A 16,770-nucleotide genomic window follows, 5' to 3' on the forward strand; every position below is an offset into this window, starting at 1 on the left:
AAAGAGCGATTCTCGCACCCAAAATTATAGACGTCCACGAAATCAACAATATTGTTTTGACCAAGATTCAAGACCAGGCAGTCCTTTACAAGTCAGTCGACACAGTTTTGGAACCAAATGAAGCGGTTAATTATCCATCTGAATTTTTAAATTCCATAGATCTTTCAGGGTTTCCACCACACGTGCTACAACTAAAAATAGGCGTACCAATAATACTTTTAAGAAATATAAACCCACCAAAGCTTTGCAATGGCACTCGACTTGCCGTAAAAAAAACAATGGAAAACCTAATAGAGGCCACAATCCTGACAGGGCCTTTTGAGGGTGAGGCTGTTCTTATTCCTCGCATTCCCATGATTCCAACGGATCTGCCTTTTCAATTTAAAAGATTGCAATTCCCAATTCGATTAGCATTTGCAATCACCATTAACAAAGCTCAAGGTCAATCATTAAAAAAAATGTGGTATTGATCTTAATACTGATTGTTTTTCCCATGGACAATTGTACGTTGCATGTTCGAGGGTCGGTAAACCTGACAATCTATTTATATGCAGCGAGAATTGGACAGCGAAGAATGTTGTATATTCGCAAGTTTTACGCAGTTAATTTGTATTTCGGAACCAAATGAAGCGGTTAATTATCCATCTGAATTTTTAAATTCCATAGATCCTTCAGGGTTTCCACCACACGTGCTACAACTAAAAATAGGCGTACCAATAATACTTTTAAGAAATATCAACCCACCAAAGCTTTGCAATGGCACGCGACTTGCCGTAAAAAAAAAAAACAATGGAAAACCTAATAGAGGCCACAATCTTGACAGGGCCTTATGAGGGTGAGGCTTTCTTATTCCTCGCATTCCCATGATTCCAACGGATCTGCTTTTTCAATTTAAAAGATTGCAACACAGACAATGGGACAGCGAAGACTGTTGTATATTCACAAGTTTTACGTAGTTAATTTGTATTGTATCTATCTATCTATCTATCTATATAAAAACGAGTTGTGTGTATGCATGTTTGTTTGTTTGTAAAAAGAGCGTTTGCATATGACGTCATTATTAGTACATACGGCTTTGTATATGGACAGACAATGGGAAAGCCAAGAATGTTGTATATTCGCAATTTTTACGTAGTTTGAAACACATATATAAATCTATCTATATTCACAGGTGGGACACAGGGACACAAATACAATGGCGCGTAACTAATATGGCGCGTAACGACTTACGCGCGCGGGGGGGCTTGGGGGGGCGCGAAGCGCCCCACCAACTAGGTGTTGGGGTGGCACGAAGCGCCACCCCAACAGCTAGTATATATATATATATATATATATATATATGTTTTTAACTACGTAAAACTTGAGAATATACAACTTTCTTTGCTGTCCCATTGTCTGTGCATATAAATAGATTGTCAGGTTTACCGACTCTTGAACATGCAACATATAATGGTCCATGGGAAAACAATCCGTATTCAGATCTATACCTCATGATTCTAATGATTGCCCTTGAGCTTTGTTGATTGTGATTGCTAATCGACGATTCCCTGTGTCGCCGTCGTCATTTATATATCCCCGTGTGCCCCCCGGTGTCCCGGTCGTCATTTATATTCCATGTGTTCCGGTCGTCATTTATGTCCCGGTGTCCCAGTCTGTGAATTCTCTTTGAGGGTCTCGGGCGTCATTGATATTCCTTGTGTCCCGGTGTCCCGGTCGTCATTCGTGTCCCGGTGTCCCAGTCTGTATATACATTCGTTTTTGAATTGGTCTTTTTTTTAGGTTTTAGTTTTCTGCCTTTTTTTTTAGTTTTTTTTAGTTATACCTCATGATTCTAATGATTGCCCTTGAGCTTTGTTGATGGTGATTGCTAATCGAACATTCTCTGTGTCCCCATCGTCATTTATATATCCCCCTGTGCCCCCCGGCGTCCCCGTTGTAGTTGTGTCCCTGTGTCCCGGTCGTCATTTATATTCCCTGTGTCCCGGTCGTCATTTGTATTCCGGTGTCCCAGTCTGTATATACATTCGTTTTTGAAATGGTAAATGATGAAATAAATTTTTGTATTTTTCCCCTTTTTTCTTTTTAGTTTTTTTTTTGGTTTTTACATTTTTTTAGTTTTTTTAGTTTTTTTTTCTTTTTTCTTTTTAGTTTTTTTTTATTTTTATTTTTTTAGTTTTGTTTTTCTCCTTTATTTTTCTTTTTGTTTCCTTTTTTTAGTTTTTTTTATTTTTTAGTTTTTTTTTTAGTTTTTTAGCTTTTTTAGTTTTTTTATTAGTTTTTAGTTTTTTTTTCTTTTTAGTTTTTTTGTAGTTTTTACCTTTTTTTTAGTTTTTTTCTTACTTATGTCCTGGTCGTCATTTATACTCCCTGTGTCCCGGTCGTCATTTGTGATGGTTTGTTGACGGTGTTTTGTTGATGGTGATTGCTAATTGAACATTCCTTGTGTCCCGGTCGCTTTCTCTTTGAGTGTCCCGGTCGTCATTTATATTCCCTATGTGCCGGTGTCCTGGTCGTCATTTGTGTCCCAATGTAATTTCGTAATTTCGTCAGTCGAAAACATGACGTCAGTCGACACAGAAACATGACGTCATCTGACACACAGACAGACAGACAACTTATTTTTATATATATAGATATATATATATATATATATATATATATATATATATATATATATATATATATATATATATATATATATATATATATATTTATATTCTTTCTTTCTCTTATCACTTCTCCTTCTTTTCTCTTTCTGTATTTTTTACAATGTCTCAGTATTTTTTCTGACATATATTTTTTTAGGGCGGGAGGAGTTTTCATCGAGTGGAATATTTTTGCTACAATTTAAAAGTGATGGTTATGGCTACGGTCGTGGTTTTCATACATTTTACAAGCAGATACTATGTCAAGATCCACTTACTTCAACCTCAGCAACAACTCAAGTTACCTCTCCTGTCACCATTCCGCCAGCGACAACTCTGCTTCCTATTACTTGTGATAGAGACTTCAATGGGGTAGAAAATTTTGTCACCTCTGTGAATCATCCTTCATACTATTTACCTAATCTCCAATGTGAATATACATTTAACAAATTTTCTTCGGTAAGTAACAAAAATGTTCATTTTAAGAATAATTCTATAGTTACAAAAGTTATGGCCATGATAAAGTGAACTTGAAAACATCGAGGTTCAAAATCGAAGTTAGGGTAGCCTTCTGTCTCCCAATTCTTTAGAGACTGTCAATTGTCAAAAACCCTTCAAATAGCACCACTTATCAAGTCTTGTAAAAGGTTTTGATAGACAGCTTCCTTTGTTATCCTTGTCAATCTGGTCTCTAGGGGTGTTATCGGCGATCTGAAACGATTCTTTCTGGCAACTGACTTGCAAAAATTTCAGGTAGCTGAAAATATTCTATGGGACTGTTCGAAAACAGTAAAATACATCGAAAAATAGTTGCAATCATCTAATAGGCTATTCTCTTCTGCTCATGATAGTACCGATTTTGTTCTAAAAGCAATATCCTTCATAGAGTACACTTGTGAAAAAGAGCCATACATTTTTTAAGATTTCTAAGCAATTAGAGGAAATAGAGCAAAATCCTAGCAAACATTTTGTAGCATCTTCAAGAAGCTACTGCCTGATATTAAAAGTGGTATCTTTCCACCAATGAATACTTGAGTATTTTTTAAATATAAATTTTCCATTTTAACATGGGATTTTTGAGTTCCATCAATTCACTTAATCACGGCCTTAAGATGGTGAATGTTTCTGTAATTATGAGATGTAGATCACTGCCCTATCTTCCATTTGTTAAACATTTCCCAATCCTAAATTCTAAAAGTAAAAGGACGAAAAATATATATTTATCATATTCTAAATTACTCCTTAATAAAGTAATTTAGATATTCTAAATTACTCCTAAATAAAACTGAAAACCACCCGCTAAGAATAATTAAGTACATAATACCAGAGAACATTGTTTTGGATATTGGAAGCAAAAACCATGAATCAGGATTTTTTTTTTAATTTACTCTTCCACTAGCATATTTGGCACATGCCCCAATGTTTTTTTTTTTATTCAAGAATGATCATTAGACTTCTGACTAAGTTGAATAAAAAAGTTGGATTAAAACATGATATTTTTGTGTTCAAACCTACGTATTTTTGCTTTGGTATTTATTAGTTTTCAAAATTAAAGCTCATGCTGAGAGAATATAGAAAATAAACAGCGGTTCTATCTATCTGCCATTTTCTCTGTTTCATTCTGTCTTTGTAACGTAATATCTTAAATTATTATTATATTTCATTATTATAACCAGCATGAAGTTTATTAATTAAATTTTAGATTTGTAGCTGATTTTGTTCCAAATGTGTCCTATCTGACAATTTTTGTTCAATAAACATAACAAATTCGACGACACATTTTGCAACAGTCGCTCCTCCACATAAATATAAGCTTCCATTGAATCCCATCGAATTTCCAAAAAAAACCAACTCCATGAGCAATTCACCTTAATCAAATAAAAACTGCTTTTTCTTAGCTGATAGCAAAGTTTGAGGTATTCATTTGAGGAGCTGAAGTTTCGTTTGCTCTTTCTTTGTTTTGATGTGACATGATTTTTCTCTAGTCATGTTATAGAGACTGTCCTTATTCAACAAGAATATGCCATGGCATGAAGGACATCAATAGACTTTGATTAATCGGTACCGATTCCCCCTAACCCTCGGGAGTTTACAAGTCAATTTGCTTTTACTGTGGTTTTTGGACTAAATCTAATTAAATCCATAAGTTTTTGCTTTTGGACTAAACAGATGGCTCTAAAGCTGCAAATATTTTGCAAAGACATTTCATTAATGGGCATTTGTAGGAATATTCCATTTTATTCTTTGGGGTTTTATCTATGGGTTCAAAGCCTTAATCACTGCAACATTGATATGCCTGTCTACTTGAAGCTCGGAAGAAGATTTTCAAGATAGGAAATAAATAGCATTTATTTTTTTGTTCTTATTGTATAAGTTCGATAAGCTCTAAACTCAGCAGGTAGGTAGCTCAGAACTAAACCCCCTTATCTAATCAAGTACTCGTCATAAAATTTAAGTTTTTCAGAATGCACATTGCTCGTATTAACTTATAACTGCTCTTTAATCTCTTGGAATAAAAGACTGCTTATATGTACCTACTTGTACCGAGATTACTTATCCAACAAGCCCAATTGCTTATCCTTAGCTTTTCATTAGACGTCAGAAGTCAGGAAGATTGCTATTTAAAATGGCCTGGATCAGTTGTCGGATGAACCCAAAAAGTCCAACATAAGTGAGGACAAGTGACTTTAACATATAAACAAATGATTTAATCCTTTTAAGAATATAAAGAACACTTGAAAGTACATGTAGAGAATAAAAAGGGACAATAATACGGAAAGTGGCACACCTTCAGGTATCTGTAAATAAGCTATCTTTACTTCGGGTACACTTGATCATTGTTATTATTCACCTAGTTATCCATAAGAGTTCCAGCTAGCAGGTGGTCGGATTAATGTTTGTTATCTCATATTTTGCAGTCTATCCTTTATTTGGAAGTTTATTTCATATTCTTTGAGCTGCAAGTATCAAGTGACTGTAGTGCTGATTACCTAGAAGTAGCTGGAAGACGATACTGTGGAGACCAAACGGGAACTATTTTTACAATACCATTCACTGGACAATTTGAAACCATTATTTTCAAATCTGATAGCACCTCGGAATATATTGGATTTAGTATAAGGATACGACAGTTGCAGAATCCTCCGATTCCAGGTAAAACATCATCCATACGCTCTTTTTAACTCAGTGTCATAAGATCTGGTGTGTAGATTTACATTTAGTTGGGGACTTTAAGGAGGAAGGTTTAGAGTAGGGATCAGTTCATACAAATTCAAATAACGTATTAATATAAATTTTAAGAAAACGAGTTTTTTGGTTGTTAATACTTAAGTGAAGAAATTTATTCAAGGTTTTCATGAAAAAGGACGATGTATAGCAGCATCTTAGGAGATTAACATTCAGTTGTTTTGGTTTTTATTATCCAAAAATTCTCTGCATTTAATTTCGTACACCCTGGGCAAGAAAACTCCTCGCCAAGATCTATATACATAATTCCCTAGTCCAATGATTTTTCAAAAGTAAAGCTTGAAAGGCACTATTTTCTGCGTGTTTCTAATCTCCTAAAATTAACTATACCCACATCCTCTTCAAGGCTCAGAAACGCATGGCTTGCAGCTACTAATTGTCTTTGGCTACTGTTGTGGCTGCAGAACCTTACAGTTAGAGTCAGAAATCCAGTAAAATTTTGTAGCTTATGGGCATAATTTACGTCACATTCGAATCTCGCATCACCGATCAACGCCATGTTGACAAGGTGTATGCAGAGGGAATCTAACTGCTTATAGGCAATTAAATAAAAAAACGAGTTTTTTTAAATGAAAGTAAGGAGCAACATTAAAACTTAAAACGAACAGAAATTACTCCGCATATGAAAGGGGCTTTTCCTCCTCAAAGCCCCGCTCTTTACGCTAAAGTTTGACTCTTTCTCTTTTCTACTTACTACTTTTTAAAACAGTAAGAAACTTTAGCGTAAAGAGCGGGGCGTTGAGGAGGAAAAGCCCCTTCCATATGCGGAGTAATTTCTGTTCGTTTTAAGTTTTAATGCTGCTCCTTACTTTCATTTAAAAAAAATTGTTTTTCTTATTTAATTTCTGGACGTTTTTGAATTAATGCATGTTTTGATCTTGGCTCTCCGCACATAAATAATTAAAAAAAAATTGCATATTAATTAATTGCAATTAATCGGAAGATTTTGACAAAAAGGAGTGAGAGAGGATGCCTAGTTCCCCTCCAACTTTTTATTACTTAAAAAAGCAACTAGAACTTTTAATTTTTTACAAACGTTTTCATTGCTAAAAATTAACGTAACTTACGAATTAACTTACGTAACTAACTTCTATATTCGTATGTTTTTATTGCGTATATGAGGGAGTTCAACCCTCGTCAATACCTCGCTCTTTACACTAAAGCTTAAATGTCCCAATTCCTTAAGAATGACCTCTGAATCACAAAGGCCGTAGAATAAATAGTTGAAATTACTAATAATACTTTAGCGTAAAGAATGAGGTATTACGAGGAGGTAAGCCCCTCATATGCGTAATAATTTTTGCTCGTATTAAGTTTTAATGCCGCTCCTTACTTTCAGTAGAAACAAACTTTTCATATTTATTTTTTCATTGTTTTTTCAAATAATGCTAGAAAATTCTGCGCCCCCTTCATTGAAATTCTCTTCCCCCTTAGGAAGTTCCTCCATGGAAATATCCTCCCATGTAACACCCCCTCAACTCTCCTCCCTAAGCCAAAAAAATTCCCCTGAAAACGTCTGTACACTTCCCAGTAACCATTACTATATGTAAACACAGGTCAAAGTTTGTAACTTGCAGCCCCTCCTACGGGGACTGCGGGAGAGTAAGTCGTCCCTAAAGACATTGTTATTAGGCTTTTCGACAATGTTGAATAAAATGGCTGTCTCAGAATTCTGGTCCGGTGACTTTTGGGAAAAAATGTGCGTGGGAGGGGGCCTAGGTGCCCTGCAATTTTTTCGGTCACTTAAAAAGGGCACTAGAAAATTTAATTTCCGTTAGAATGAGTCCTCTCGCGACATTCTAGGGCCACTCAGTCGACACGATCACCCCTGGTAAAAAAAAACAACAACAAATAAACACGCATCCGTGATCTGTCTTCTGGCAAAAAATACGAAGTTCCATATTTTTGTAGATAGGCGCTTGAAACTTCTACAATTAGGTTCTCTGATACGCTGAATCTGATGCTGTGATTGTCGTTAAGATTGTATGACTTTTAGGGGGTGTTTCCCCCTATTTTCTAAAATGAGGCAAATTTTCTCAGGCTCGTAACTTTTGATAGGTATAACTGATCTTGATGATCTTGATGTTTCGGTTACTATTGAGCTGGGTCGCTCCTTACTACAGTTCGTTACCACGAACCGTTTGATTAGCTCACGCAACCAAAGCCAAAGCGTACCACTGTTTTACTCCAAGTCCGTTATCAGATGAGTTTTACGATCATATTTTTCACTTCAAATTGGAATGTTGGGTGACAATTTGACAAAATGATATATCGATGTTTTAACTTACTAACTTTGTTATATCGATTTTGATATCTCCTATAATTTTTTGGCTTAAATTAATTAACTCTTTTTTTATGCCAAAGTAAAATATAAAAAATTGTAATTAATGAGTATTTTGAACATTTATTTCAAGACATTGGACAATGTAAAAATAAGCCTCGATGACAATATTGCTTACCACAAAAATCTAGATTTGAAATTAAACGGGCTCCGCCTCCAGATAAAGACAAATAAACTACTGGCTATTTTCGGCTATTAAAAATCAGCAGCATTTCAATGTTTTCTCTGAGAACTATTTATCCGTTTGAGAGATTAAACAAAAACGTTGGTTATTTCCACTGAAAGTAAGGATCAACATTAAAACTTGAAGGAACAGAAATTATTAATATATAAGGAGGAGTGGCTGGCGTTTACCCCTCACCCCCTCGGTGTCTCCCCCCCCCCCCGTAAAATACCCCCCAAAACCCGGTAAATACCCCTTCCCACCGCGGAAAATACTCTCCAAAAATGCCCCTGTGGAAAATACCCCTTTCCCATCGGAAAATGCCCCCATGGAAAATAACCCCCCTGTATTACCCCACCCCCCTCCCGTGGAAAATAAGGCTTTCCAAATTTGAGAATTTTATTTGAGTTTTTTTCTGTAGGGGGATGGAGTTCGGGTACTTGTGCATTTACCACTCACTCAAGTTTAAGCTGTGGAAAACTCGATAACAATCCGTTTCTTCCATAGTTTCGTTGAGCTTAGCGTGAGACAAGACAAAGACAAGTGACAGAATAGATGAGAAATGTATAATTTCAGCTATTTATTTTCATATAAGGGGCGGGGATAAAGTATTTGGATAGTTCAGTCAAAAAACAATTTTTACTTCATAATATGCAGAATAATTGTATGCATGCAGACATTTTGCATGCAGACGCGCTATACTTTATCCCCCCCCCTCTTATGTGCAAATATATAGCCCAAATTTGTTTCTGAAGTAACAAAGAAATTAACGAAGAAACCGGTTTGTTCTCGAGTTTTACACATTGTAAACTTGAGTGAGTGGCGTATAATACACTAGTACCGGAATTTTTCATGGAGTCAAATTTCCTGGTATTATTTATAAACGATCAAAAATTAATTAAATAAAAAAAACAAGTCTTTCAACTGAAAGTAAGGAGCCTTTACGCTAAGGTTTTAACCTTTTGTCCCAGCTCTTTATGAACGTTTCCTGAAGCATAATGGCCGTTTAATTAGAACAGTAAGTTTTGTTTTAGAATTCTATAAAAAAAATGAAATATAAAGAGCGAGGTCTTGAGGAAGAGGTAATTGAGGAAGAGGCAAACAAAAACACACACACACACAAAAAAAAAAATAAACACGGATCCGTGATCTGTCTTGTGTCAAAAAACACAAATTCCACATTTTTGTAGATAGGAGCTTGATCTGATGGTAGATAGGAGCTACTTCTACTGTAGGGTTCTTCGATATGCTGAATCTGATGGTGTGATTTTCATTAAGATTCTACTGCTTTTATTGTTCTGTTCATTACTTACTGTTCTGTTCATTGTCCAACAATGAACAGAACAGCTATCTCAATATTTTGATCCGGTGACTTTGGGAGAAAATGAGTGTGGGAGGGGGCCAAGGTGCCCTCCGGTCTTTCGGTCACTTAAAAACATTAGAACTTTTAATTTCCGCTAGAAAGAGCCCTCTTGCGACATTCTAGGACCACTGGGTCGATATGATCACCCCTGGGAAAAAAATAAACAAATAAACACGCATCATCCGTGATCTGTCTTCTGGCAAAAAATACAAAATTCCACATTTTTGTTTATAAGAGCTTGAAACTTCTATTGTAGAGCTCTCTAATACCCTGAATCTGATGGTGTGATTTCGTCAGTATTCTATGACTTTTAGTGAGTGTTTCCCCCTATTTTCTAAAATAAGGCAAATTTTCTCAGGCTCGTAACTTCTGATGGGTATGACTAAAGTTGATGAAATTTATATATTTAAAGTCAGCATTAAAATGCGATTCTTTTGATGTAACTATTGGTATCAAAATTCCGTTTTTTAAAGTTTCGGTTTCTATTCAGCCGGGTCGCTCCTTACTACAGTTCGTTACCACGAACTGTTTGATAAATCAATGCCGTTGTAGATTTTCATTAAATTGTAAACATTAGCGTTTTCCTTGTGATTTGTTCGACGTAAACCATTCCAATATTTGCTTCTTTGATCCGATAAACTTCGTTGTGTAAGTTTTTTTTTTGGTAATATGTGTTGTTGGTTACCTAGTAATATCGAGTCGATAGCCTTCACTCTGCGTACAGAGGTATTTTAGGGAGGAAAGAGGGCACTTATCCCAGAGATATAATTTCGAATTAAAGAGAGGGCACTAAGAGAATTAAAGGAAAGAGGGCACTTATCCCAGAGATATAATTTCGAACATATAGTCCAACAATTGTAGTCATTTTGTAATTTATGAAATGCTACTTTTATCAAAATAAAAGTAGACGTTTCAGTTAATAAGCTAAAATTATTTATAAATTATTGATTAATTAATAAAATAGTCAAAAAGTAAAAAAGTAACTAAATATTAAGTTGAATATTTAAATAATTTAAATCATAAATAAATTGTCTATTAATGAATAAATAGAAAATAATTTCGTTAATGTAAGGGAATTTTGTTGAAGTTTGGCCTGAAAAATTTGGGGGAGACAAAATAATTAATAAATTACTGATTAATTAATAAAATAAATTAGAAGGCAATTAAATAACAGACTAAATAACAAAATAATTTACATTATAAATAAAAATAATTAAAAACAAATTGTTTAATAATTAATAAATAGAAAATAATTTCCTTAATAAAAGAGAATTTTCTTAAAGTTTAGCCTGATAATTTTGTGGGACCCCAGGCACATTAGATTCCAGAACCGCCACTGCGTGCTTGTATTTGTTGTTTCTGTTGAGTGATTCTTTTGACATTCTTGACTGTCTTATGACATGACATGTTGTTTAGTTTATCTTCTTTTTTAAATAAGGATGTACAATAATCGAGGCTTTTTACATAGTTATTGCAGCTTTTCTAGTGTTTTTGCTGTTTAAGTATTCTTGTCCTATATATAAGAAAATGTAGAATTCCACCTAAAATACTATTGTATTTATTTTCAAAACTTGTTTCATAAGTCTATGAAGATGAATAAGTCCAAAACCCGGATAAGTCATTCTGAAGAGCTTATCCTTTTGTAATAATTCCTAATTAATCCTAATAATATCAGAGAAAATATTGATCAATGAGGCACTTAATTATTACAACATCCTGGTTCAACCACTGGTTAATACATACTGGTTTCAAGGACTTTTTTTTAAATCAGGCCAAAATAGATGCTATTCCTTTCAAGTGTTTACCATGTTATTTTATTATAGAATGTCTTGACGAAAAACACTTTTTTCAATGATAACTACAGACAGGAAAAGTACAGTAATGGCTTTTTCTTAGTTAAAATAGTAAAAGACGAACCGTAGGGAATCAGGCAGTGAAGTCACTTGCTAATGTTATAGCTGCTGCTAGAACTAATGTTGTTTATGCTGCTATTGAAATTTTACTGCAGTAAAATCTGTTTACCAATGCAACTACTACAATCCCAGGCCGCAGAAAACCCCATCTAAAGAATTTATCCCGTGGAAAACTCCCTCATGGAGTTTGAATGTTTCGTTTACTATAGGCTAAAGTTTATTCTTTACTAAGAAAATATTGACTTTATTATAACTAACGTCATCATATAGTTTTTTTTTACTTTTAACATCATTTGTAACAAGCGATTACGACACCATTCATCACTTTGTATATGAAAATTCGGTTTTTGTCAATAGTTTTTAAAGTATTGTGTTTTGTTAATTAAAAAGGGTATTTAGCAGTGTAGCAGTTTCCTTTAAAATGAGTCATTAAATAGTTCTCTATGATGTTTCAGTGCCCCATTAACAGCAGAGGAAAGATGTAGGATACGTCTTTGCTTCCAAAGCAAAATGTAATTTTCCTTGCTGTTCATTACAAAGGACTATAAGCTTTCTGTAGAGCTTTTGGCCAAAGCCAATCTAATAGTGTACTTTTTGTTTCGACCTGACGCAACTTTTTAGGGTTTTGGGTTATTGTTTTGGTTACTATTTGCTGTGTTTTGTCTTTTACTTGGTTGTAGCTACCGGTTCCATCACAGTGTACAAATTTTTTTTTTCAAATTTGCTGTTGAAAGGGAAGGTGACTTTAAGAAGAATTACATTGGAAATGAAGTTACTATTTTAAACGTAAGAAAAAAGATTTGAACTTCAAAATATGATACAAGATTGCATTTTTATGGATAATTTTAAAGATTGAGAGAACATCGCTGTTTTATTGGACAGCTGAAAAATAATATAACAAAACTAGTTAGTTTCATCAATGGTCTAATAAAAGCAACTTAGTTCTATAGACTTTGAAAATAATGTCGTTTTAGATATAGGCTACCTTCTGAGTAATAATTTTGTAATAATATGATAAAACGGAAATTTAACTTTGTGAAAGGAAGGGGAAAAAGTTACTTTGTCTTTTAGGAGGCAAAAGGAGACTGTATTTTTCTAGAACTGTTCCTGCAGGTAAAATGCAGTCTTCTTGTCAAAGGTTAACATATACTATATAATTATGCATTCCTTTTACTTGTGAAATAGTCGATTTTTTCCGCCCCTGGGACGACTTCACAATTATGGTACCATGAAATTAAAAATAAACAGGCATGCTCAAAGAATACATTACCTTTATAATAAAGCTTTGGCAGAAGAAAACTGAATACAGGTAAGGAACAGTAAAGGAGATTAAGTAAAGGAAGTAAAGGAAGTTTTGATTATGAAATTTGCTAAAATGACATTTTTTCACCAGTGCCGAGTACCACCGCCTCTCCGAATGGTTGTTCAACTCGTTATTTCAATGAATCCAGTTTCGTCTTCACGTCACCACAGTATCCATCTGCCTACAAACCTGGACAGGAATGCCGATTTATTATACAGAAATCGTCAAAGGTAAAACCTTCGAAAACTAGGAAGTATTTTGCTTTTAAAGTGTGGTTTTAACTGTTTCAAGTGATTTTTAAATATGGTAGTATGCCTATAGCTCCCTTAGAAAAACCTCAGCAAGGGGTTTTCTCTTCCTCTGTGTGCGTGTATTATTAGGACATCGAAGGTAATGAGCGGTGTTTTCTATAGCAACTGAAACTAGGGGTCTAGTAGATTGCATTTTTAATATCGACCAAATTTTGACCGTGAGATTTTTTTTCCTCTGTGTAAAATTTATTTATTTCAAAGGCCTTCGTTTAAATAATTTAAGGGTCCATCGATTTCTTATGAGTATTTTTAATGGGCTTATGACACTTTTTCTTTGAAATAAGTAGAAAATCGGTACCAGAAATAATGCTAAACTCTTTCTTGGTTTGTTATGCTGAATATTTATTTCTCTGATTGAATTTCTAAGACAGTAGGGATTCCCTGGCCGTCAAACTTCAAAATATAAACCAAATAATGGATGCAGATAATAGTTTCTAGAACACACTTGCATAATTGACAGTGTTGTCAACCGTTGATGTGACTCTGGTGAAGATTCTGCAGACAAAATACAGGAAGCGATATAATGTTGCCAACAGCAATAGTGAGATAAACAAGGTTCCCAATTTCCCCGGGAAATGGGCTTTTTGACACCAAACGATAATCAACGAAAAATTATAGGGTCCCAGTCAATCTAAGTAAGTCATAGAGTCTCTTAAAAACTCTGAAGTCTCATGTTTTAAATTAATTCTTATTTTGAAATTAAGGGGGGAGCCATTGGTCTGAAGCTTAATGAACATTAAAAAATAGGCGATCTACAGTTACTATGTTAAAATTGGGTCTATGTTTGATGAGAAATATCAGGAGTAGGGCTGATTTCAATGGACTACAGAATTTGGGAAGAGTGGAGAATCTACGAGGAAACAAAGAATGATTAATGTCTACAGTTTAATAATTTTATTAATTAATACCAACATTGCTCAGTGTTTAACCCAGAGTTAATAAGTTGTTGAAATGTTGGGAGTTGATCTTCTGAAGTCGGATGAGCTATCAAATGTTAACATCGTTTTGATACATCATTTTTATTTCATTGTTACAACAGATATGCTCGGGAGAATGAATCAGAGACAAAAACACGCCCATAAGGCACCGTAAATGTACTAGAGGCATTAAATAAACTCAACTCTTAAGAATTTATCTTGAGAAAGGGTATATAAAATTGCAAGGAAATTACACGTTAATCGATTCGATCAGTCCATTCACTTACGATCGGACGAAGTATGTTTACGGAATTTTCTTTTTCAGGACTTTTGACTTAAGTTACACATTTAGTTTTTGTATTGTTTTAATTCTAATGAAAACCCTTAACCGAAGTTTTGCATTATTTTGCCATTAAACCATTTGGCTTGAAGTGTGAGTTTGTGACATTCTTTGTAAACTATAGGCTAAAGTATAATAAAATTCGGAAGATATGAAAAAATGCAGTAAAACTATAGACTGATTTGATTTCTTTTTTAGAACGTCTGTGAGATTCAGTTCAAACTAATCCAATTTGAACTCCCCCAAACACCTGGCTGTGTTGGTGATTACCTTCAAATTGGCTATTCACCTGATAGACTTTGCGGAGAACAAACTGGAAAAACATGTAAGTTAAAAAGTTTTATGATGTCCATCTTTTCATAATTGTGGCGTAGGCCTAAGTCATATATAAAAGTCAATGTTCAAGCGTTGTCAGTAATAAAGAGCCATTATCTTTAAGTTTATGATTCATTTTCCCCCACAGCCACTTCGTATGTAAGGACTGGTCTTAGAAGCTTTAGAGGGATTGGTTTGATTTAAAATTGCAACTTCTAGTGTCCTTCTCAGGATTCAAAAGTGATTGTAGGGCAACAAGCTTCACTTGGCTCTTTTTATACTTGCCTGCCCCATAACCTCTAAAGACATCTGACAAGATTTTGAGATAGGCAGTTTGTTCAAAATCGTTGAAAATTTCAATAAATATCACTCCAGGTATGAAAAAAATCCTCCACAGACCTTGGGGCGAGGGTAAGAAATAACGGAAACTGGTAATTATTTTAAAAGGTGCTCTGTAACGAAAAAGAGAGGCTAGTGCAATATCTCGGAACCGGCCAACGATATTAAGTTGAAATTTTTACGAAATTTTAGGAGGTTATGGAACTAAACAAAGAGACACAGTGCCTCTTAATTGTCAAAATAGTGTGCATGCATTATTTTAGAACCCGCTAAGGGTATTAAGTTGTAACTTTTGAGAAATGTGGAGGGAAATGTTCACTAAATCTAAAGACACTAAATACCTCTAGGTTGTCAAAATGACCATAAGATGAAAAAATATACATATTTTTAACCAATCATAACAATGTGGCAATAAAAAAAGAACAGAAGTTAATTAAAAATAACTTTTTCTGGAAACGAAATTGTTAAAAGAAAAGTAAAGAGCTGTATCTAAAACGAGCAAAAATATAGTCCAGTAGTAATTCAAAACTAAAACAGCCATAAATTACTATCAATGAACTGACGAAGCCCAAAGCACCGAGAAATTGAAACAAATAGTAACATCAGACATAAAAATAATATATAGTGAAATAAATGTATAAATAGGACTAAAATGAATAAAAATTAACGGTAATAAATTAAATTTAACTTAAATCGAAAAACTACTAGAAAAAAGAATAGGAATACTATTCTCTTCTAAATCTTCTAAGGGCTGTTGCACCATTAGCGCTTTGCTGAAAGCCAAAAATAATTCAAACTATTGTGACATTGACAAATCCCTTATGACGTAAAATTGAAAATTTTATTTTCAGTTTTTATAGAAATAAAAGATTTCTAAAATATACAAACTAAGAAAAAAAGAAAAATCTGTCCCTTGCTATCGCTTATGATAGCGATAACAATCATGCAAGAACCAAATTCCAAGTGACCAGAAATTTGGTGGTCGAATTTTTGGTAGATAATGAGTCGACAATCGGAGAGAAACAACAAAACCTGGCAAAGCTCGCTTTTTGGTTGCTGAATGGCGGGCAAGGCTACTTTTTTGCTCTTTTTCAATATGCCTTAAAGCACTTTTTGAGGGGAAGCAAAGTGCACTTTTTGAGGGGAACAAAGTATCTTGAAAACGATCCTTAGTGCATCTAGTTCTGTCATGAAAAACAAATTTCTCAAATTGTTAAAAACAAATTTAACCAAACGGAGAGAACATTGGAACTGTAACTTCTTCCATTGACTTCAGGAAAGAGTTTACTCAAGCTTATTTAGAAGAACTTACCAAGCTTGTGAAAGTTTTTGAAGCCTTAGAAAAAGGAGAGCCCGTTGAGCTACAAGTTGGAATTAGCTGCAAACTGGAAAGAGCGATTAATGGTTTTTAAAAATATATTTTTTTTCAATTTTCAACTCTTCTTGCACGTGTTATTTCGGAATAGAACAAATTATTCTGTTTTTTTTTTTGTATTTACTCCAAAATTACTTTTTATTTTTTCTTCTGGCATTTTAGTAGTGCCAGTCTTGAGGTTAACAGACATTGAAAGACT

General features: G+C 34.2%; 1 protein-coding gene across 3 annotated transcripts in view; it reads left to right on the top strand.

Annotated features, from left to right (window-relative positions):
• LOC136037903 (cubilin-like) overlaps positions 1–16,770 on the top strand; it is a 70,603-nt gene that overhangs the window by 33,262 nt on the left and 20,571 nt on the right. For all 3 annotated transcript variants that reach the window (XM_065720759.1, XM_065720758.1, XM_065720760.1), the window contains 4 exons: positions 2,806–3,104; positions 5,564–5,798; positions 13,065–13,204; positions 14,741–14,867. In XM_065720759.1, coding sequence (XP_065576831.1) covers positions 2,806–3,104; positions 5,564–5,798; positions 13,065–13,204; positions 14,741–14,867 — 801 coding nt within the window. The remainder of the gene's footprint in view (positions 1–2,805; positions 3,105–5,563; positions 5,799–13,064; positions 13,205–14,740; positions 14,868–16,770) is intronic.

The sequence above is a fragment of the Artemia franciscana genome, chromosome 17, assembly GCF_032884065.1.
Source record: "Artemia franciscana chromosome 17, ASM3288406v1, whole genome shotgun sequence".
Taxonomy (NCBI): domain Eukaryota; kingdom Metazoa; phylum Arthropoda; class Branchiopoda; order Anostraca; family Artemiidae; genus Artemia; species Artemia franciscana.